Source organism: Anas acuta, chromosome 1 (assembly GCF_963932015.1).
Source record: "Anas acuta chromosome 1, bAnaAcu1.1, whole genome shotgun sequence".
NCBI lineage: Eukaryota > Metazoa > Chordata > Aves > Anseriformes > Anatidae > Anas > Anas acuta.
In genome coordinates, this window is record NC_088979.1 from 101366887 (window position 1) to 101391906 (window position 25020).

At 33.3% G+C, this 25020-nt stretch overlaps 1 protein-coding gene across 1 annotated transcript in view; it reads left to right on the plus strand.

The window, feature by feature from the left end:
• TMPRSS15 (transmembrane serine protease 15) overlaps window positions 1-25020 on the plus strand; it is a 54815-nt gene that overhangs the window by 12369 nt on the left and 17426 nt on the right. The window contains exons 9-20 of the mRNA XM_068690196.1: window positions 1351-1401; window positions 2448-2567; window positions 7506-7614; window positions 9186-9295; window positions 10690-10827; window positions 11850-11999; window positions 14526-14628; window positions 15106-15256; window positions 16022-16160; window positions 21511-21600; window positions 22931-23056; window positions 23521-23652. Of these exons, the coding sequence (XP_068546297.1) occupies window positions 1351-1401; window positions 2448-2567; window positions 7506-7614; window positions 9186-9295; window positions 10690-10827; window positions 11850-11999; window positions 14526-14628; window positions 15106-15256; window positions 16022-16160; window positions 21511-21600; window positions 22931-23056; window positions 23521-23652 (1419 nt within the window). The remainder of the gene's footprint in view (window positions 1-1350; window positions 1402-2447; window positions 2568-7505; window positions 7615-9185; window positions 9296-10689; window positions 10828-11849; window positions 12000-14525; window positions 14629-15105; window positions 15257-16021; window positions 16161-21510; window positions 21601-22930; window positions 23057-23520; window positions 23653-25020) is intronic.

Genomic DNA, 25020 nt, shown 5'->3' on the forward strand with positions numbered 1-25020 from the left:
CTCCAGAGACATCCTCAGTAAGAGGAAGATTATTATTTTTAAAAAATCACTAGTGGGAAAGTGTGTTGGAACAATAAATCCATTTTTTTTTTTTTTCCAGAACATTTTTCAATTTACTATCATTAATACAAATCTACTTGTGTACCTGAGCATTTGATTATTTCTAAATATGCATAAACGTTAGGTCTACGAAGTTGGTGAAGGGCCTGGAACACAAGTTCTATGAGGAGTGTCTGAGGGAACTGGGGTTGTTTAGTCTGGAGAAGACGAGGCTCAGGGGAGACCTTATTTCTCTCTAAAACTACCTGAAAGTAGTTGGGAGTAGTGTGGGGAGCTGGGGATCAGTCTCTTCTCACAGGTAACCAGTGATAGGACTAGAGGGAACAGCCTCAAGTTGTGCCAGGGGATTTTTAGGTTGGAAATTAGGAGACATTTCTTCTCAGAAAGAATGGTCAGCTATAGGAACAGGTTGCACAGGGAGGTGTGGCATCACCATCTCTGAGGGCGTTTAATGAAAGGTTGGACCTGTCACTTAGGGACATGGTTTAGTGGGTGATATTGGTGGTAGGTGGATGGTTGGAACAGATGATCTTGAAGGTCTTTTCCAACCTTAATGATTCGGTGATGAACACGTTTATGTACATATACTGGAAATATGATATATTTCCAGTATGTAAGTGTACAAATACTAGACAGATTTGTCTCCTCGAATGCTGAGATAACCTATGTGTTAAGCAATGTTATTTATATTAAAAAGTACTTATACATTTAGTACTTCTAATAAAGTCATAACCTGTCTTTTTCCAGCAGATCCCGTGAGTCTAATTACAAGCTCCCTGACATCAGTTCCAAGTCAGAAATTGTTTGTTTATCAATCAAACATTACTGTTTTTTTGTTTTATTTTATTTTATTTTATTTTATTTTATTTTATTTTATTTTATTTTATTTTATTTTATTTTATTTTATTTTATTTTATTTTATTTTATTTTAATTTTATTTTATTTTTGAAGTTAGTGACCTGTATGGGACTACGTATAGAAGAATGATATTTAAAATGCACTAGGGTTCATATCAATTTTCTTATGTTTAGTCTAACATTTGACCATCATGATCAAACCAATTAAGGTGGTGTTACTGTATCATTACCTAAGCTGTGGGTTTGGGGATACCAAACATAGTGAAGATCTCATAAGATCTGAATATCTGCTTCTTGGTTCTGCCAAACAAACAAATAAACAAAACAAAACAAAACAAAACAAAAACAAAACAAAACAACAAAAAAAAAACAACCAGGGGGGCTACAAGAGAGCACAAAGTAGAGTTCTAACACAGGGTTTGTGTTTGCCCAGGTTCAGGACAACTCACCACAAGCAAGTCCACAACTAAGTCCACAACTCCAGGTAGGTAACCTCATATGGGGAAAAGCAGGGTGGCTAAATGAAACAGCCTGAGATCTTAGAATTAGACTGTTTTTGTACGTTCCGTTCTTATATGAATTCTCCCATCCCATTCCTGCAAATATACAATATGCAGATTTGCCTTTTATTTGACTAGGGAGACCTAGTCAAAAAAAAATCTTTAGGGGGAGAAGGGGGAAAAGACACCCAGAAGGATCGTCGAGTCCAACTCCCAACTCTGTCGTTTTTGTATGCTCACTAACACCGTTGGTTTCTTTGTGTCTGGAAAAATCTGTAAGAGCTTAATTGGAGGGTCAAAAAAAAGTTGGATCTCTGTCAAACCTTCATCACCCTCCCTGCACTTTCTGCTGGGCTCTTCTCTCTGCCAGAGGAGCTGTGCCCTCATGTTTGCTGACATGGAATGTTCCATAATCCACAGATTCCACAGTTTTAAGGATCAGCCCATGTATTCTTTTTTTGCAGAAATTTGCCCTTAGCTTATGAATTTTATTTTTAAATCTGAAAAGAATAAGATTTCTTATATTTCCAATATTTACAAATACAGTCTTAAAGGCTTTAGTTTTCAGGATATGCTAGTCAAAAAATAAGCTTTTTTATCACAAGGTTCAACATTGTGATGTGTTGAGATTATTTAACCCAGAACACATTTTTTTCGCTGATATTTAAACCAAATGACAGTTTTCTCATGTTATTCAAGTATAAGAAACTGGAAAATGTGTTTATTATATTGCTTAAAACAGTATACTTAGGTAGAGGAAGAAGATGGGAATTCATAGCATTTTTCTTCCAGCCCTACTCCAAACTTAGTTTTAAAAAATACGTCAGTTTTGAGAACTTCTTCACTCTGTTCAAAATTCACCATTTTAGTATTTTGTATTTATTCCAAACTTTTAAAAATGCAGTTTTGTAAAACACAATAGATTGGTTGATTTGATTTGTGCTAGAGTAACCAAGGGTAAGTCAATCTTCCATTGTAGTGTAACTGCATTACTGCTTTGTTGTTATTGCTGTTGTCCTTACTATTTCAGTTGAGTGCTTGCCACTTGCTGAAGTTTGTGCTGATGGTGTAACCTGCATTAGAAAAGATTTATTTTGTGATGGAGTCTTGGACTGCCCGGATGGTTCAGATGAATCTGAAAAAAGATGTGGTAAGAATGTAAATCCCTTCAGAACAGTCTTTTTGAACATACTTAAACCTGTCAGTATTCTGTAAATAATTTACATCCAATAAATTGCATAATGAAGTCTAAATCAAGTCTAGCAAAAATAATAACAAGAGGGATTGTTATAATAATTATCTTGTGAATGGATTTTTTATCTTTAAAATTCTCATTAATAAAGAATATGCTGAATATCACAAACTGGATATAGTAATATAGCATAATATAGAAATTCTTATTTAATATATAAATATTAAAAACTATAAATAAATATAAAATGTAATGTTAAAATTTCATATGAAGTTGTGTACTGGTAATATAAAATGTACTTTCCAAACACATCAAAATTATGACTCTATACAGTTATAAAATCACATTGCCCAGTAACAGAAACCACTTACTGTCATATTTGCAATCAGAAGAGAAGTTTTGCTTTTGATTCCAACATTAGAAATATCATCATACATACTACTACAAACAACTTTTCAGAATAACATATACTCTGATACAATAATATTGTATCTTGGTGTACTCCATCATATAGACAATGTATTCTTCTTACTAATTTATTATGAGATAATTGATTTTAGATTCCTACATAGAAAAATCGGGCAAGGAATAAGCTAATATACCAGGGCCTATCTTTAAATTTCTGCAGTGTTAGCTGTAAAACATCTGGCTTTTCCTGCTAAAATCCCCTATGCGTCAACTAAAAATGTACTCTCTAATACTAAGGCTATACTGAATGTACTACATGTTTAGATAGGTTTGTGTAATTTCTTGATGTGCTTATATTAAAATTATGAATTAAATTAAACGATAACTGAAATTTGCCCTTTGAGAAATAATTAGATGCCATTGAGGATTTTGAAGAGAACTTAAAACTGTTCATAAGGCAAAATAGAAAAAGATTTTATTCATTTCAGTGGGAACAGATTTAGAACAATGAGACAGATTTTTGAAAATGTAGTTACTGTTCAATCAGAAAAGTTATTTTTCTTAACAAAATCAGCAGTCTGTTGCACACAAAGGAACACCTACTCTCTCCTGCCTCCATATTCAGAGACTTAGGTGGGGTGGGGTGTGTACTGCATTTTGCAGCCACAGATGTCAAGTGTGACTCCTGCTGTGGCACAAACTGTAACCTGGTTTGTTAACCATGCACTTGCACATCTGACACAAATGTTTGATTTGGTGGCACCACAGTGAGAGATGCAAACAATGTAAACATCTGGGTAAAAAGCTCTAGGAGACCTTGTTTGAGCAGGGGATTGGACAAGATGACCTATAGAGGTCATCCTATCTCAGCTATTCTGTGATTCTGTGAAAATGTTACAGAACTACGACCTGATTTGTATATGAGTGAATAAAAAAATAAAAATAAAAATGCATCTTTCACCACCAGTGAGCTTGTTTGCCTAGCTTCCCTACGTGCCTTTTCATGCGGCTGCCAAAGCTCCATTTAGTAGTGGGCACTGAAATTGTACCAAAGATTCTGTTTTTGCTGGTGCTTACCAAATTTTGTATGCAGCATTTTGTTGGGGAGGTACATGTGTTAATGTTGTCTGCATTGCTCTTCACAGCCTCAGCTTCCAGTTTCTAAAGTTTTCTTGCAATGAGAACTTTTTTAATTTTCTGAGAGATGTTGGAGCAATGAACTCCTTGATTTATTTTATTTTATTTTATTTTATTTTATTTTATTTTATTTTATTTTATTTTATTTTATTTTATTTTATTTTATTTTATTTTATTTTATTTTATTTTATTTTTAATATTTTATTTGTTGGTAAAGGAATCTGGAAAGCTTATTTGTTTTCTTCTGTGACAACACATTTCTGAGCTCTCCTGGGAAAAAAGGTGGGGTCAGTCTAGTTTGAGTTTTCAGAAGCATGTTAAATGTTGGACTCTGACTTAAAAACAAATAAAAATATTTTTTAGAATTTGAAATAATTTCAAGAATTTAAATGTAGTCATTTCAAGCCTGTTTCTGAAGTCTGGTGGCATGCTACAAGTGAAATCTTCTTTAGAAAGAAGGTGAATTGCAGACCTGTCCCATTACCTTCACTTTTCTGAGTGCAGCCAGTTCAGAAGGGAGACTTAGTCAGGCCCTTTAAGGAAAATATCCATCAAAATACTTTGGTAGAGTATCCACTGAAATGTATCCAAATCTTTATCATAACAGCTGCATCCAGCTAGATCATAACAGTGATGGGCTCTGAGCAGGTTGCTCTACACTGGGAAAATCTGAAGGTCCTAGTGTAGCTTCAGCTAGACTTTTGTTCCATTGGAGAGGCTGAAGTAACACAACTACAAGGAGTTATTCAGTCTTTCATTTCTACCATCACACTGTTTTGTTTTTTTTTGAGATGCGGGTTTTTTTTTTGAGATGCGGGTTTTGGTATTCTGGTGGGTTTTTGGTTTTATTGTGGATAGAGGTAAATAAAAAGTGCATATCCTTATAATGGTTAATAATTAGTAGCATACATCTTATAAAAACAAATGCTTTTTAGTTAGTATTAATTATTAGGTTTCATTTTAAAATTTTTGCTCATGATTTATTAGATACTACAATCACACCTGTTACATAAGAGAGAATTTAATTGATATTCATACATTGATAATTCACCTGCTTGCCTTCAGTTATGACTCAGCTGTGCCTTGAAGGCTGCAGATGAATTCTACTTGAGCAGAACTTTTCAGCTGAGGCATAGACTCTGATGCACATGACTTTCTGGATCTGATTTACATTTCTCCCTGACTCTGAAACATAAAGGTTGTGAGTGCCCTGCTCCTTTCAACTGAGTATATTTTTTCTTGGTCATAGCCAAATTTCACCAGTCAGTAAAGAATATGCACAACTGAATTGAAAACTACAGGAATATATATTATAGCTGAGACAGGGGAAATTTAGGCTTGACATCAGGAGGGGGTTCTTCACAGAGAGGGTGGTTGCACACTGGAACAGGCTCCCCAGGGAAGTGGTCACTGCACCGAGCCTGACTGAATTTAAGAAGAGGTTGGACTGTGCACTTAGTCACATGGTCTGAACTTTTGGGTAGACCTGTGCGGTGTCAAGAGTTGGACTTGATGATCCTTAAGGGTCCCTTCCAACTCAGGATATTCTATGATTCTATGATTCTATGATTCTACATATACAACTTAAAATGGGCAGAAAATCATAAAGAAACTAACTGTAGTTATAATTCGCTTTAGGGAGCTGGGTGGGTCGTCCCTGTTCATTTTCACTGATACCTGGTACTTCCAAGCAATTTGTTCAGTTGCTATTAGATTGGCAGATTCGGTTCATAACCTTAAAGAAGTGCAATTCTGTCTGGGGGACAAATTGTTGCTCCATCACCCTTACTTTATATTTTCAGTCTTAAAATTTTCCGTCCAAAAAGCAGAGAGTTTTTCTAAAAGTATATATTTAGATTTCTTAGCAGACTTTGCAAAACCAATGGAGTGAATGGCAATAAGCCATATGCACGTTTGGGATACCTGCCAATTTTTCCATCTCTTTGATTTTTCACTATGTCCCGTGCCTAGAGTAACAATATAGTCATATAAAAGCTAAAAACATTTAGATTTTCAGAAGTGCTTCAGGGTTTTACAATGAGATTTACAGGTGATACATGATTCTTGCTACAAGTGTTCTTGCACACAGTGGACTTGCTGTTTAAGCAACTTGGTTTGTTTTTTCATCTTGTTAAATTTTCTGTCTAGTACTTCTGAGTTTATAGTATGTTAGAGGTTTAAAAATACAGAATACAAGTGTGAATTGTAATGGTCTCTTCCTGTATTAGACAGAACTCAGAAAAATTAAGAATCTCAGCAGAGTTTCAGACAACTGAACACCTTCATTTTTTGCATTTATTGATGAAAATTATCTTGAAAGGTTTATTTCGGGTTCTGCAATGGAGTGCAGTAACAAAAGACCATTGCAAAAGTGCAGTGAGGAAGTTTCAATAAAAGAGTCTCTAGGCAAATGTGAAAGTCTAAACAGCACCAATTAATATCCAGCAATGCTGAAAAGCAGCCATGTAACCTGTAAGTGTAAGGAAAGGGGAGACTGGAGGCAGAGCCCAGAATGTGTTCACTTTCCATCCTTTCTTTACAATTATATGTCTAGGCTAACATTTTATGATTATATACCTCACAACATTGCTATAGTATTGAGAAAGATTAACCACATGGAAGCGAGAAAGTAATGCACTGCCCTTGGCAGAGAAAGGGACTGTTGAGTGAATATCTGGGCTTCATCTGACCGGTTTGGGGAGTTTCTCCCTGGAATTCAAAGATAACAGGATTAAGTTCTCCTCATGTGCCCTGTATCAGTAAATAGAAATGGACAGAGATGCGTGTTGGGAAACAGTTAAAGTAGTTCCTACAAAAGATGTCTCCTGTCTTATTAGAACAACTGAAGCTAACATTAATTTTACTCTTCTCTCAACACTAGTAACACCAAGAATGAGGACTTCCAGTTCATATCATTTGTTACTGCTGCATTGACTATCTTGTACTGGGGTCAGCTGCTTTGCTGTTCCTGTTCATGGTATCTTTTATTGTCTTTGATGCTTTTCTGTGTTCCTCATACCTATTGGTTTCCATTTGGTGACTGCATGTGGAAATAGGTGTGCTGACACCTGAAATTCATCCCTGGAGTGTAGCCAGAGTTTCATTCTGGTATAAATGAAAAGTAAGCTGTTGGATGTTAGATAAATGATATTTTTTGTAATGTCTCCATTTAATGTCTTTGTTAATGATTTCTTCTTTCTGTCTGCTATTTCAGAATGTTTTATAAATGTTGACTTTGGAAAGATATCCATAATGTTTTCTCTGTTCATTAATTAGGTCACTCTCATTTTGGCTCTGCTTCTGTTTTTTGGAATAGTATTCTGACAAATGTTCTTCATTATATCTTTACAGCTGCAGTTTGTGATGGAAAATACATGCTGACTGATTCCTCTGGGTCTTTCCACTCTATGAATTATCCAAAACCATATAATCCAAATATTGTTTGCCGATGGATTATACTGTAAGCTATTTTCCAACAGTTAAGATTTATTTGATTATGAGGTGTTGTTGTTTCCTGTACCTTATGCCATTTCTATTCTCAAATACCCCAGAATAGAAAATATATAATACATACTGGCATTTTCTCCATTGTATTTACACAGCTTTTCTTTAAAGACTTGCAGGCCTAAAACCCATAACTATACCACAAATTTTCCCACTTGTAAGGATTCCTTGGCATGATTTTGATAAATCTTGTGTGTTACATGCCTGAACAGGAACATATTTTTAAGCTCACAACAAATTATACAATTCAAAATAATGGCAAGATATCTGTTTCAAAGTGTCGCAGTACATACCAGTCTTTAGATACTGTTTTTGTATAAGACATCACTGCTATTAACAGCTGGAGTATTCAAGAATTCCCTTGTTCCTCTTTATATCCCAGGGAGAACAAAAAGGTAGCCGTAGTATGTGATGAATCTCAAGTACTCACAAGTTTTAAGCTCCTAAAAATCCACATAATGGTTACCAGTTCAAAAGTTGTTGCATTGAGAGACAGTGATTCTGATCGTAGCTTTGTAATAATAGCTGTTCTTTGATTCTGAGAAGTATTAATTTGGTAGAAGAGTTTCAAAATAGATTAAGAAAATACCTTTAAAATTGAAAGAAATTGAAATTCTCATTCCCAAAGGCCCCTTTCACAATGCTATCCTTTGAGCTTGTTCAGGACTTTCATCTTCACCTTTATACTTCAGGAGAAAGTCATAGTTTTTCTTCTCTTTAATATGTTCATTCCTTCTCAGCTTTAACAGTACCATTCACCAATAATTACAGGCCACAGATGATGTTAAAATATAGTGTGTTTTATGCCTGACTCGTTTCTCAGTTCATGGTGTTACAGAATTTGAGCATAATAAATAATTTTGTCTCAAGTGAACTACTGCCTTCTGAGCTGTTAATTTTGCTTCAAAGGCTGATGTAGTGGCAAGAGGCATTGTACTGAGTAGGTATCTATATGGACTCAGTAACTGTCAAAAGCTTAGGTGCTTTTTTTTTTGTTGTTGTTGTTTTGTTTGTCTGTTTGTTTGTTTTTACGTTTGGAAGACAGATATTGATACACATATTGATACCATTATACCACTTCTCTGACTTGGTGAATTTTGCTTGAGCAGTTAGATGTTATCATCTGTCAATAACATGCACTAAGAGATTTGAAATTAATGATCCACAGAGAAAAAAAAAAAGACTGTCCAACTGAATAGCATATTCTAGATCTTAATAAAATTGAGTTCCTAGAATATACGTGACTCCAATGAGTAAAGGAGTAGTTCTACTGTTACAGATGGTTAATTCCCTATTCCATCAGTAATTTCACAAACTAAAAATTAGCCAAATAACTAATCTTGATTAATAATATTGATTGGTATAATTTCAGTTTGCTTCTGAACTGAATGTTGTTCAAGCACACAATGAATTTACTACAATCAAAAACAAACAAACAACAACAACAATAACAACAACAACAAAAAGATTACTGGAGAACATGGCTCTTAATTTATTTTCTTCTGATTTATTTTCCTGTTATCTTAGAGTGCCTCAAGGGTTGTCGATTAAACTGAACTTCACTTCTTTTGATACACAACAATTTGCAGACAGTCTAGATATTTTTGAAGGTATAGGACAAAACAAAACTTTAAGAGGTAAGGTTATTTTTCAGTTGATACTGGTTTTTCATTAATAATATTTGAGTGGTAAAAATAAGTGGTAAAAATTGGAAAAAAAAAATAAAATAAAAACTATGTGTGCATGTTTAAGTGAAAGAATGCATCTGTATACAGTTTTCCATTAGACAATTGATCTTGATATATATATTAAATACTCTTATGAAATAAGCAGAAGTATGCTTACCTATATATAAAAAATCACAATATTTTTACAGGTCTTATTTGAACAACAGGTCTTATTTGAACAATCGTGATAACTTGAACAGTTCCATGGTCTTTCTGGGTTTGTGTTTCATTGGATATACACTGTCAGAAGATCCTTTAACATTGCACACAGTGAAATAAAATTAAGGCATTTAAACTGAAGCTGAAGAAGTGCTATGGTATTGCAATTTATTATATGCATGACGTTACTGCGTCTATATTCTATTCTGAAAAACTGGGATTCTCGCCATTTTTCATGACTCAGTCTGTCCAGCTGAATTCCATCACAGATGGAATGCACATACTTGGATATAAATATCTAGATAAGGAATATTTCTAACTCAGAAAGATCTTTATTGTATATTCCTATTTTTGGAAGCAGGTAGAGATTGGAAATATAGAATAGTAAAAGACACCTGAAATACAAAATGGAAATTTCACCCCTCCAGTACTGCTCTGAATATGATACCCCTTTGGGATTTAAATTTCCATGTGAGAGAGTGCTTCAATAATATTCTCTGTAGGAACCATTAACTTGTGTATTTTGAAAGACTGCTGTAGGGGTGACTGGTGATACTGCAAAGAAGTAAAGACAATGTTAAACACTGTCCTTCGGTGGGTTGCCTAAAACATTCTAAGGTACATTTCCAGCAGACTCTACATTTAAGTAAATAAAACGATTTTACAGTAATTCAAAATTTCGTTAGTCCATGAAATTCCTTAAACATATATAGTAATTATGTAAGATAATAAGTGCATATAATAAAAACACTTAGTATTGTTATTCTAGAGTTTCAGCGTGCATATCTATAAACCACAAGAAATTTTGCAACATAATAAGCATGAATAAGATTATAGTTTTGAATATATTGGTATTTTATAACAAAATAAAAATATAATCACAGTGTAACATAAAAGATGTTTCTTCACTAGCTGATATCCATATTGACAGATAAGTGAGATGGGATATGCAAAATAATTATATGGCAGACGAACCGAATGGCTTCAGTGTTTCAAAGGCCTTATAGACAGGATCACAGTACAAAGGAGACAGCATTCTTTAAGACTCAAAAGACTAATCTAGTGTGTTTTTATAACAGCACTGGAGATATTAAGGCACATGTGATTTTTTTTTTCTCTGACTATTTTATTCTGCTTGTTTTCAGCTTCTCTCTCAGGGTCTAATGCTGAGACAGTATACATTTTTTCTCATGAGGCTACAGCTGAGTTTATATCTGATTATTCTGAAAATTACAATGGCTTTAATGCAACGTATACTGCATTTAATGCAAATGAGCTAAACAGTAAGTGTTCTTTTTTGTTTGCTTGTTTTGTAGAATGCTTGGTGAAACTATATTTTCAGTTTGATAAAATGGAGATGAACAGGGAAGCAGTATTTTCTGGCCTTAGTCTCTTAATTTGTTCCACATTGAGAAATTTCGTCCTATTTTAAAGATCATATCATTGATTTCATTAGGACTGTCCACAACCCTACAGGCCTAAATCTGATAATAGGGTAATGCCTTACAAAGACTGTGCTGTTAAAATAAAAGAGTAAAACTCTGGCGATATCAGATGGCCTTCAGATTCCTCACTATCAGTTTGTTCACTGATGAACACTGTGGGATCACCAATGTTGATCACTATTCTGTGATCTCCAGGTCATACCTGTTCTCCAGAGTTTCTGATAATCTAATTAATTGCCAAAAATAGCAGTCCCAAGTGGTAAAATTACCAAATTACCATTCAGAAAAATACCTGCTTCGGTGACTAGACATGACAAATATATATATATATAAAATGAAATCCAGTAAATCTACAGTGACAACAAAATGCAGCAATGTGACTCATGGTCTGGTATTCTTTAGTAGCCAAGAAAAAATTTAGAGGCAGATTTGGCAAGTGAAGGCTGTTTCAGCTGCTACATTTTGAGGATATGGATGTGGCACGTGACTAGGAAAGACGTTCTGCTGAAGAAAAGATTCAGAATGCCAACAAATTCTTGTCACGTGGAAATCTTTATAACGGGCTGAACTGCGATTCAAGGCTCTCTTACTTTCTCATTTTCCCACCACTTACTGGTGAAGGATCAAGAAAGAAGTTTGATGAATAAGTACAAAAGCAAGTCAAGCCACCTTCAGTGATGCATTGTTTACAGCACAAATGACACATTTATTTGAGTTGCTTAGAAGAGCAAAATGAGTCACCATGGGCTCCGGTTTCCAAAAACATTTAAAAAATGTACACTGTCACTCATTCTTATGAAATTCTGAGAAAATACTTAATGTCTTTGTCATTTTTATATACTAGAGGTTCTTATTCACAGATTATGAGAAAGTCTATTGCACTTTTGAAGATGGCTTTTGTTATTGGAGGCAAGATTCAGATGATGATTCAGACTGGGAGAGAGTTCAGGGCCCTACTTTTCCCTTTATGAGTGGTCCTGATTTTGATCATACATTTGGCAACATGTCAGGTAAGATCAAAAATAAATTGCTTGCAGATTAAAGAAAAAGATGCTTTAGTTATATCACTGTAAGCTGTGTTCTTCATAGTGGTATTATCAGGATGTAATTTTATCTGCCATAAAAATGAATCTGAACTACCGTAAAAAAGTTTATGCAACTGATTATCATCTTGTATAAATACACCAAAAGTAAAAGAAAAAACAAAGGAATATACACATTCATTGAAGTGTGAAGTATTGAGGAGTTTGGACTCTATTCAAAGTGACTTATCCATTTGCCTAAGGGGAAAAAAAAAAAGTAGTTTCTACTGAAATTACTTATTTTTAATCCTGATCTACCACTCAAAATCAATCTATCTATCTATCTATCTATCTATCTATCTATCTATCTATCTATCTATCTATATTTATTTATATTAATGTAAAATTGACCTGCAATGTACATAGGGTACCTGTGACCCCAGTTACAATCGCACTGCAAGAACACTAATTATCAGCACACATGCAGAACACAAACACATGACCAACAGTTATAGCAAAGTAACTTAATTGGAAGAGCAGTCATATCATGTGTGGATTTTAATTCAACAGGTGATACTGATTAGGAATCAGATTTTGAATGTGTATGTTGAATGCTTTTCCAAGAACTTGGTTCCAAAAGTTTTTTCTTGTTCAACAGAAAAAACACAGCATCTGTCTCAGCTGATTCGTCAGTCCAATTAAAACTAGTTAAGAAAATTTGACTTTCACAATGATCATATATATTCTATGCAAGACAAATAACATATGCAGTGACAAATAACGGTAAAAAGTGCAAATTATTCTGGCAAAAGTTACTCATGGGAAAAGAAAAATATTGTTCAGTATGTTATTGCATACAAATTATTCTCTCTGAATAAATAAACATTTTCTAAATAATCTTTAGAACACTGTTTTGTCTTCCCTCTCAACTCCTAGAGTATAAATTAAACTAAAAAAAAAAAGTAAAATTTACTTAATAAAACTCTTGACAGTGATTTCTAGCTGTCTTGAAAATGCTAATATATTATAGATATGTTTAACTGTGCTAGATCTAAGATGACACATATAATGTTACTGTATGTAATGTTACCTTTATGTTGAATATTCAGATTTCTATTACCTGCATTTGAAGTAAAACTGCAAACTGCAATGTTAATTTGGTATGGTATTACATAGACACTGTAGTATTAGACACTGTAGTATTGTTTCACTACTCTTGAATAGCAGGAGAGTTAATACATACTTATGTATTATTATACCTCAAGACCTGAAGACTAAACCTTTGTAATACTGTAGACCTCCACTAGAAAATATTTATTTCATTTCAAATTAAGCTTGTACCTCATTTTGCTTTCTCCACAGCTGTGTTGTACAGTATTACACTTCATACCAAAATAATACAGGCAATATAATAAATATTCTGACAGTGAAAGTGCCGAAGGAAATTCATTACTGCACATTCATTACTGGACAAAATTTCCTACATTTATTCTGAATTCTCAGGATGAATGAATGAAACAAAAACAGGGACCTGTCACATTGGCTCTAAAATGAATGCCATCCTCATCTTGAAGCTAGACACCATGTATCTTTTAATGTGTGCTTCTCTAAAACAACACGGAAAAATACCATTTCAGACTTTTTTTTTTCATGTACTCAAACTTTCTATGTGAAAAAGCTAGTTAATCTAGAAGTGTAAATAAAAGAATATAATATAGTGTGCATTACCTAATTATATTTAATGTAAATTCAATGTGTATAATATTTGCATATGTAGATATTAGGTATATAGGTTCATAAAGAGATATAATAAAATCTAAGATTACAGACAAGATTTCAATAAAGCAAGAATTTTCTTTTAGAACTTAACTATGCTTAATTTTGCTTTTCCTGTGACAAAGTATAATGGAATATCTGTAGCCTGTCCTCTGTCCTCACATTTCTGTTTGGCAGCAAGAAGTCCAGATTCTCAGCAGGAAAAAAAAAAAAATAATTCAGAAAAGGATTAAAAGATAAACAAATAATGTCCTTTCTTGTTTATATTGCTTCCCCTTGTTAAAAAATATTAATGTAGTCACTCTCACTCCCCAACACACACCCCATATTATGTGGATAAAAATTATAACATGTCAGGAAATTCTACTGCAAATCTACAAGCAATGTCAAACAAGAAGACATTTTTATAAACTAACCAGAAATCACTCAGGTAAATTCCTGACATTACTGAAGAAAAGGCGGATCTCCCACTGACTTCAGAAGGGCTAGTTTCTGATTTCATGTCTAAATCTGAGGACCATCTGACAAGCTTAGAAGCTTGCTTTAATGTTCTTGACTGATCAATATAACCCATTGTTCACTTCTATTTTGTCAGGAATCCTCCAAGTCATTAAATCTGTGCTTGATATTACTGATACCATTTTTAAACACAAAAACTTGTCCTCATCAAAAAAGGAAAAACAAACAAACAAAAAAAACAATAGTTCTACTGACTAAGATGTGCTCATTATTTTGCAGGATTTTATATTTCAACACCCATAGGATTTGGATATAGAGAAGAGAGAGTCCGGATTCAGAGTTTGCCTTTGGTCTCTTCAGATCCATCTTGTCTAAGCTTTTGGTATTGTTTTGTAACCTCTGCAGATTAAATCATTCCTAAACACATACTTTGTTTAAGAATAAAACAAAATATTTTTCTTTAATGCAAGTCAGTGTGCTAATCATACAAGCCACGTCTGTTTGGATGTTTGGATTTCCATGACCAATCTTGATTCCAGACATTTTTACTCCATTATAGATTTGTCTTGCAATTAGCTTTATTTTCCTTTTATACTCTGCAACCAGCATTTATTTCTGTACAGAAATACATCCCTGAAATGTTTTTGTTGTGAAGCTTAACTAGGCCTACACAGAAGATACAGCAAAAGAGCAAGCAAAACTTCCAGTTTTAATTGTATAAAATGTTTCATTTTGTTTTCATGCTCACTAAAGTTTAGTTCCAATTTCATAAAACTGTTTAAAAAATAAAAAGCTTGATATTTTTTCATGAAATTTCACTGCAATATAGTAATAGAAAACATTGTTCTTGCCCCTCTAGGTATTACATGTACAGTCCTAATGTTTACCGTTTAAGTGTTAGTATAAGTGATGAACAAGGTGTAGAAAAGATAATTTTCGAGAAAGAAGGAAACTATGGAAACTACTGGAATTACGGACAAGTAACTTTAAATGAAACATCTGATTTTAAGGTTTGTTAAACTATTAGTCTTTCATATAATTATTTTAGTTTAATTGACATCAAAGTTTTATTCTAATGATCCACAGTTTTAAATTTATTTGTATAGGTATTTTGTTTGGCTTGTATTTCTATGCTAGTTTTCATTGATGCAAAAGCACTACCAGAAAGGTGCATTTACCATCTGAGAAAGTGAATACATCTCTGACTGGGGTGCATCACATTTCCAGGAAATGTGTGTTATGAGATCTCAAGAAGAGAATTATACTTAATTTTAATAGTTTACTTACACATACTATATACTTACACTTAATAATTGAAAGTCATCAAGATTTATGCCAGCACAAATTCCTTGGTAGCAGGATTGCCTTAAATATTAAAACACATTAACTAGCCATCAGATGATAAATTGCAGTTGTACATGGAGATATGCCATTAGATCAGAAGGGCTGGACAGATAAGTGATACAGAATGTTGTGTGTTAAAAATTACATGTATTTATATAAAAAAGTAAAATTCTTGAATAATTTTAAATTATGTTCATCATTTATAAGAAATTCCTGCATTCCTAAGAATGATCTGTTCAGTTTGCATAGCTTTTGTGTTCCAGGAAGTCCTGTCTCATCCCTGATGCTCTCCTCTGAGTATAGCACCAGTGTAGATTACAGTGGAAATAAGAACATTTGAGAAAGAAGACTAAATGGTTCGGTATAGGAGGCTGGAAGATGTTTCGTTAAGTTATAACGTTCTATTTTTTTTTTTTTTAAATGAATTTCAGGTTATCATTGATGCCATTAAAAAGAATGGTCCAAGTGATATTGCCTTGGATGATATTGGCCTGACAAAGGGAAAATGTAACGAAAGTAATTATGTAGAACCAACTGCATTTCCAGTTATTACTACTCCTTCAGGTCCCAGTAAGTAAATACTACTGTTGATTGTCATTCCCTATTATTGTGTTTGGTTTTGAGTGATTCAAGATTTGCAATAAAATTCATTCAGCTTTATGAAATTACCTCCTCAGAAGTATAAAATTAACTTCAGGATAATATGTTAGGGATCATATTCCCTGTCCATGGCTTCATTCATAGCAAAAGTACTGGTAGTTTCACATCTTAAGCTTCCTGTACATTGTCTTCCAAAACTTGAAGAGTGAAAGAGAAGTTGTGGTCATTTAACAATGATGGGCAGCTAAACTCTATCACACTGCTCTCACACTTTGTCACCTCAAAAAAAAAAAAAAAAAAAAAAAAAAAAAAAAAAAAAGGCAGGGGGAAGGGGACGGGGGAGAAAATACAATGAAAAAAAGAAAAAAGAAAAAAAAAGGGAGAGTGCTCATGGGTTGAGCTAAGGACAGTTTAATTACACTAAAAGAAAAAGGTAAAGGAAACGCAGAAGCAAAGAGAGAAAACAATTATTTTCTGTTTCCCATCAGCAAGCTATGTTCTGCTACGAACTGTGAAATTAGTCCTAAATATGTGTAGCAGTTTTTTAGAGAGGTCAAACATTTTCATAATGAGAGCCCACTCTTCTCTTTCCCCTTTCCCATGTTTTATTGCTGATTGTGACATCACATGCTGTGGAATATACCTTTGGTCAGTTTAGGTCAGCTGCCATAGTGATGTCCCCTCCCCACTACTTGCCCACCCCAATCTTTGGGGAGGGTTGGAGGGAGTCTGAAGGCTGTGCCAGCTCTGTTCATAAATAGATAAAAATGGTGTGATACCAGTGTTGTTCCATCCACAAGTGCAGAGCGGAGCACTATATTGGTTGCTGTGGGGAAATTTACTTTCCCGTCTGGGAAAATATTGGGTCTAGACCCAGTATATAAGTAAAGAATTCATAATTTGTTTCTAAAATCTGTTATTAGTAAATTAGTAAAAGCCTCCAGGAATCCAGTAAAGAGGACAGAGTTAAAAAGAGGAGGAGGATTATAACTTCTATATTTAAAATTATAAACAATACAGGAGTGGGATAAGAGAGTTAGCAAAAACACATAATAATTGAGACATCAGATGTCTCAATAGTTATATGTTCACTGAGCTCTGAGAATACATACACAATGAAAAATCTCATATTTAGGGGAATGAAACAATAATAGTGTCAGAATGGTTTTAAGAATGGAGCAAAATCTGTATGAATGCCAGATACCCAAAATGGAAGTATTATCTGGAACAAGGCTCAAAATGAATGAGTTATTTTCAAAATGTATTTGGCCACATTGTTTTCCATACTATATCTGATTACATTCAAAAAGAAAAATAGAACAATATTTGCTCTGAAAAAAATCTGAATAGGAAAACAAAAAAGATGGAGTTAGCAGTTCTGGTGTGTGAGGAGATGAGCTGCCACTTCCAGTCCTTTTTCATGGGGTCTGAGTAAACACACCTTGGAAGTTAACTTCAGGCAAATGATTAGTGGCAGAAAGTCTCTGTAGTAAGTAGTAGCTGAGTTCTGCTGTTGAAACACCAAAGCTTTCAAACTGTAGATCTTGACCCAAAGTATTGTGAGAAAATTTAAACATTCAAAAAATGAAGTGGTCACGTGCTGTATAAATCTGTATAAAATGAATTAGGGAGAATCTGTGTTATCCTTCAATATGATACAAAAGTACAGGCTAGGCAGTTCCTGTGTAAAAACGGACTTGGTTGCACTCTTACCTCATTGAGGCATGATACATATATGCTGTCTGCAACCTGCTGAAAAATGTGGATATTATCAATCATCTTCAAAGAAGTCTGATATTACTTTGATGGATATGGTGCAAGTTTACTAACACTGACAGTTTCACTACAAATGTCACATCTATAAACAAGAGATGAAAGATTTTACATTGAGCTCATTTCCTTTGCTAGACCTAGAGCTTCAGTGAGAGGCATTTGCATCATTCACAGTGCCACAGAAGCTCATTGAAAAGTCTGAATTTTTTTGTCAGGGCATGGGGTAGGGGAGCTGGATTTGTTTTTGTCATTTACACAAGACTGTCAGCTTACACTTTCATCTAAAGTAAGGATTGCTTTAATCTTCTTATTCATTCATAACTTGTCTATTAACACAAATCACAGTGTGGAAATTGCAGTGTATATTCCATCCTTTAGATGTGTATGTTAATATAAAGTAAGGTTTTGGTCAAAGCCAGAGTGATTTTTTGTTTGTTTGTTTGTTTGTTTTTCTGTAAAGATCATATATCATTGTCTACAGTGTTGAGAAAAACCTTCATTATCCTTCATGAAATGACTGAGGTTATTGGTGGTGATTGTTTTTTTTTGGTTCTCTAATGAGCATCTGGAATACAATCCAGAATTACTCCGTATAAATTTATCTTTAAAGATTACAAGAAATTTTAAAAATATTTTTCCATGAACAAAATGAATTGCTTTCTATGCTTTTCCATGCAAGACAAAAAAGAACAGATCATTACTGATGTCTTACATGTAGCCAACACCAAATCAGATTTCATCATAAGTTGCTGAAGTTCAGCCATTAAGAAATTTGGTTTTGCTCTGCTAATGTCATAAGATGAATCTGGCTAAGAATTCTTTGTCCATGTTTGCAATAGTTCTGTGCCTATTTCTATGTGCATTAATATTCCATAACAAAGCCAATGTAAGTTTTATTTGTTGTTAATGGAACTTACAGAAGTTAGTTGTCACTGTAACCCATATATCTGAAACGTAATACACTTTTTAGTGATATTGTGTTATTTTAAACAGTTCCTTTGCCTTTCAGAGAGTTGAATCTATCTTGACAGGTTTGATTTAAAAAATAAATAAATAAAATAAAACAAAGCAAAATAAAATGAAATAAAATAAAATTAAAATTAAAATAAAATAAAATAAAATAAAATAAAATAAAATAAAATAAAATAAAATAAAATAGGCTGTAATGAGAAAGTTCAAATCTTTCTTGTATTTAGTGGAACTTGCTCCCAGTAGAATTCAATGGACAACCTCAGTAAGACTTGTATATAAAGAAGTCCTTATACTAGAGACTCACAGTGTAAAATTCTGACAGACATACCAAAATACAAAATGTAAACCAATAGGGGGGTAATGTTTAACCAAATACTATGTTGACAAAATCATGTTTAATTAAAGGAATAAAACAAGAAAAACAAATGGTAGAATTATTCTATCTTTACTTCTGTTTCTTGGAAATTGAAATAATATAATAAATAATAATAATAATAATAATGGAAATAAGAGCAGTGTTTTTTTCTGAAACAAGTATTTGAGAGCAACAGAAGTGGTAAAACAGATTTCTTTCCAATGGTACAGCTGAAGTAACATAAATAACATTTCTTAACATATAGTAAAATTTGGGGATATGTAGCTGATATATTCTGGATGTAAACCACCTTTATGTACTATATATTGAAAGAGAGTATTGAGTATATACAGCACAGTTAATTGTGTGTGTGAGAGAGTGTGTATATGTGTGCATATGCATATCTAAATTACCTGCTTTTATATAAAATGTTATGTTTATATATCTGAGTGCAAGTACATGTTTAGGATATTTTTTTATTGGAGCTGTTGTTTTGGGGAAAGAACAAATGGCTACTTTTACTATTTAAAAAGATTTAACTAAAAGCTTTTTGACTCCTGATGAATTCAAAATGACAGTATAAGTTCTTAAAATACTCACATTGAGTATTTTGCTCACGTTGAGACCCATTTTTCTAAAAACATTGCATAATAGGAAAGTTATGAGTCTCACTGTAGTCAGTCTTTTGATGTTCTGTTTCAGAATATATACAAGCTTTTGTACATTGTTTTGCTGTCATTAGAGTAAAAAGTCATATTTATCAAGGCAGACATTGTAAGTGCCAATTTTGTTGTTGTCATATATCTAGATCGCTATGAAGATGTCTTTTCAGGCCAAGCATCGAAGATGTCATCTGGCTTTTCAATATAGACTTAAACTGAAAATTAAAAAAATTGAAGTCTTAAATTTTTGAAAGCATTGACCCTTTCACAATTCTCTCATTAAATATACAAATACTAGGTGTTCTAGTTAGTGTTTCCTAGCTCATTAACAATATATAAAATCACTTTATAGATGTATTCGCACACAGTTCTGATGCCTTCACATACTGCATTAGAGTATGTTTGGAAAAGTCTGACTACCTGATCAGACCTCTTTAGTGTTTTTCCAAGTTCCCTCCTTTCAAAATCTGCAGCTCATCTCCATGAATTTATATTCTGAAATTGTACTGGAAATTTTTATTCCATTTATCCTTATAGAAGTTCAAAGATTTTTCACATCAACAATATCACCTTTCCCTGAAGGGGGAGAATAGTAGATATGTTAGTAGACATACTTGTTTTGAAATATATGGGTTTCAAACCTCCTTGCATAAAAGCTTAATTTGAAAGTCTTATATTCAATTGATGAGTTAAACAATAGTTATTGCAATAATAACAATAGTGTGTTTTTTTTTTTAATACATTTTATAAGTTTATGGAATGAGAAAATAAACTGCTCTTTATTTCTTAGCCAAGATGAACTGCAAAATGGTGAAAACTCCACCTGACAATTTTTTTTTTATAATTTTTTGAATGCTTTTCAACTAAAAAATTTGCTACCAATAAATTTTCAGGTAAATTCTAATGGTTTCCATTGTAGATTCATATGGTCTTGCTACAAAGTTTATTTCCTAGATGACAAAATGGGCTTTAGTATCTCTGCCAGTGCTTCAAGAAAATCAATTAGATAATAAGCAAGGCATGCTAAATGCATGAATGCTTATGTTTGGGAGATGGGGAGACTTCCTGTCTTATATAGATGTTTTCTAGCTTTTATGTTAAAACACTACTAAATTATACAATTTTCTTCACATTTTCTGTCATGTGTGCAGCTTGAAGACCAGTAATTACCAAATGAAACAAATTATATCCTTTCCTGCCTATGTGGGGTAGACTTCTCATAACACCATTGTAGATGCAGTTGTGCACCTCGGCACTAGCACTTCATAATCAGTATTGTCTGACCTACAGCTGACCGATGGCATGAATTACAAGTCTGCCACTGCAGCTGATAAGGACAGTAAAGCTCTTCCACACCTTCCTTCCCCAAAGGAAGTGGAGTGGTGGCTTATCACAGTTCATTGTTCAAGCTTTATAACAATAGGACTATAGCTGGCCCCTTACAGTTAGAGTGAATATCTTCTTCATAAAATTACTTTTTCTATATTGTCTTTGTAGACAGATGATTGTAGAAATAAAGTAATAGATGAATTATGTTTTGAAATGTTTTCTTTTTCAGGTGACTGTGGAGGACCAGTTGAACTCTGGGAGCCAAACAGTACGTTCAGCTCTGAAAACTTTCCAAACTACTATCCTAATCAAGCATCGTGTAAGTCATTGTTTTCTAAGTCTTCATGAAAAGTTTAGATGGATAAAGGTTTTAAATGTGCTTTCAAATGTTGTCAAGGAAAAAAAAAAAAAAAAAAAAAAGATCCAAGCTAAATACTTTGGGCTCTTTTAATTGAAGTCTATCTATATGATGCTTAGCAGAAGCTAGGGGTTCTTATGCCAGTTGATTAAAAAATGATGTTGATAAGCACAGTCCCTTGAAGTGGTTTCAGTCAGGCCAGAAGATACATTATGCCTTTTATGTCAGATATTTTCATATCAATGCACATGAGAAGATGTTGAAAGTCCACTTTTAGCATTTCACCTCAACATATTTGTTGGGTTAGTGGCTTGGTCATCAGCTTTTTGTTAAATAGTTCACCTTTTAAAGTTGAAATTATATATGCATGTATTTTGCAAGGGATTATCTTTATTGAATATTTCTTAACGTACCAGTGAAAAGACAGCATTAATCTACTAGTGTTACTTGATTTGGATCAAGCTACAGCTTGCAAAGGTGAATAGAAAATGAGATTTATGATGTTTCAAGGTGGTATATGCTGTGTGCTGTTGATGGATTAAGCAAGGAAGAGAATTTTGCTGTTGCTTCTTAATTAAATTTCAATTATTTATTACTTTACCTTTAACAGGAGAATTGTGCTGGGACGTTAATAGCAAAACTTATTTTGTGTTTCTGTCCCACTTGAGATATGGCTCTTATTTCCACGTATTAATTTCACAGGTTCCCAGACATGATTGTTACTAGTAGGAAAATACTTTTCATTCTATGACGAGAGAAAAAGTGTTTTGTGTTGTTTGTTACTTTTAACTTTCTTTGCAAGACTTCCATACTACCCACAGTCACTTAGAAAAAATATAATAAAGGTGGTTTAAACAGAGGCAAATGTTTCTTCTGTAAAAAGAGATATAATTTGAAAGGCAGGTTTCTGTGAATGCTTATAGAAATTATTTTACTATCCAATAGCATAAGGCTTAAGTGACAAGGCTGTCATGTTTTCACAGTTACAAAACAATTACCTTTCTTATTGCAGGGAAACAAGCAGGCGCCATGAATGGTAATAAACACAATTGGCTATGTCTTAGAAAAATAAATATAATTTTCAAAAGCATCTTAGAAAATCAGAGTAAATGGGATTTTAGATCTGGACAGCTTACGTCACTTCTAAAGTTGAAATGTAGACTTCTGAGTCTCGTGGATAATTCTGAATATTTTAACAGAGATTATTTCTTTTTCCTTCAATGTGAAAATGATTCAGAAAATGTGACAACCATTAAGTCGGTTTTTGTGTTTGTGTGTTATTGTTTTCTAGGTGTATGGTACTTAAATGCCGAAATAGGGAAGAACATTCAACTTCATTTTCAGGTTTTTGATGTGGAATATATTTATGATATAGTTGAAGTCAGAGATGGCAGAGGACCAAATTCTTCACTTTTGGGCAAGTAAAACTGCTGGGTAAAATGAATGCAATTAGGCCACTGGAGCAAACTGATTGATCTGATGTAAAGGAAATCAATTCTCTCTTTCTTTTACATTTCTTCAGATTTATACATCTTATAAATAAGCAGGAAAACTCAAGAAAGCATACAGTATGTGACATCATGTTTCCCAAAAGTTTGCACACACTCGGCTTTCCATACAATCCAATAGAAATTAACTTCTCAATAAATAAGACTGCTCATGTATGCGCAGAAACAGAACAATATTCGTGTGTTGATCAAACTTTATTTTCTATACCGACATATCAAATTTGGGGTTGAGCTTTGGGCATCACAATCTGATAGCAGTAAGTCTTCAAGAAATAACTGTATTCATGTGGTAGCAATATTTGCACTGAGTTCTAAAACATTTTGAAATAAATAAGATCAAAATAACCTATATTCGTGTTCTCCTGGAGAGTAGCTGTCTATACAGGACAAGGCCCATTGCCAGATGTCTTCTCTACAACAAACCAGATGACGGTAATCCTTTTTACGGACAAGATTACAACGAAGCAAGGATTTCTTGCAAACTTCACTACTGGTTATCATCTAGGTCAGTGTACAATCTCATGTCTTTAAGAGGTTATACCAAAGGTCAAATACATTTGAGAAAAAGTGGAGAGTAGGAGGTGACTCTCTGTCCTTAATCAATAGAAATATCAAAAAGTTAAAAAGATTAACAGTTACTCATTTGCACTTTATGACTTTGTTTTCTAGCAGGAAATGTGACATTTTTGTTACTTTATAAAGTATCCAGTTGGCTGATGTTGGTACCATCTGCAACTCTGTTCAATAGTATGGGAAAAAGTGACCCAGTATTTTGACTAGTGAACCATTTAAATCCTAAAAGGGCAAATATGAAGTATTATTTATACAAACTCAACAAGTCAACAAGAATCTACACTCTTTTGCTTTCTTTTAATATCATAAGGTCAGCTTTTTTATAGATTAACATGATATAATAATATAGTAATAGTGATATATGTATATATATATATATATATATTTATCTCTGATAAATCATAACCATTGATTTGCTGTTGGTAATTAACTCACCTTGTGCAAGACTGACAGGCAGGTTTATATGGGCACATGACCATTTTACCACTTCTTTTTCTTCCTTATCTATCACATTTGTTCAGCTCAACAACACTATGACTATTTTTTAACTGGTTCAGTAAAGATTAAGTTTTGCCCGTGTTTTGTTGTAAAATAAATTATTGTGCTTATAAAGGCAGAGTTCTCAAAGTGGCCATTGCCAGGTCTCATTAAATATGTTAAAAGGTTGGCAATTGCAGAAGAGTTAAGCTTATCACGATCTTTGCAGCCAAAGAACACAGACTAATATCATATTGTAAGTAAATAAGCAAATTTTGTAAGTAAAGAAGATTTTTCTTCACATTTTATTTTTCCAAGAGATACTAAGATTTTCATAAGGAAGAATAATTTTACAATAAAAACTTTTTGATGGTATGCATTATAATAAGAAAAACATATTTGAAAATCTTATTTTCATCTAGCTGTAGAAGTAGGAACTAAGTTCTGTGGAAAATCTGGCATCAGCTGTGGCCAGTGAATGTGTGAAAATCTGATACAGGAATTACAGAAATCATACTCTTTTACATCCATGTTAGATAACAGGTCATATTGGCTGATAAGTTAATCTTTTTATATGGATAGTCAAAATTTAGGAAGAGAGCAACTGTCTTGCCTTAAATAAGATTTTAGATATAACAAATGGTGCCATTAAATACACTGGTCCCCACACAGCAAGGATTACAGCTTTATATTTACTCTATATGGGATCTCCATTTTTTACACAGCTGATACTGAAGTGGGTTAATGCTATTTTTGTGAATGTTTTCCTCATTCATTTCTATTACTTTTGTCTCCCCTTTCCTCCCAGCTAGGTTTTGAAAGG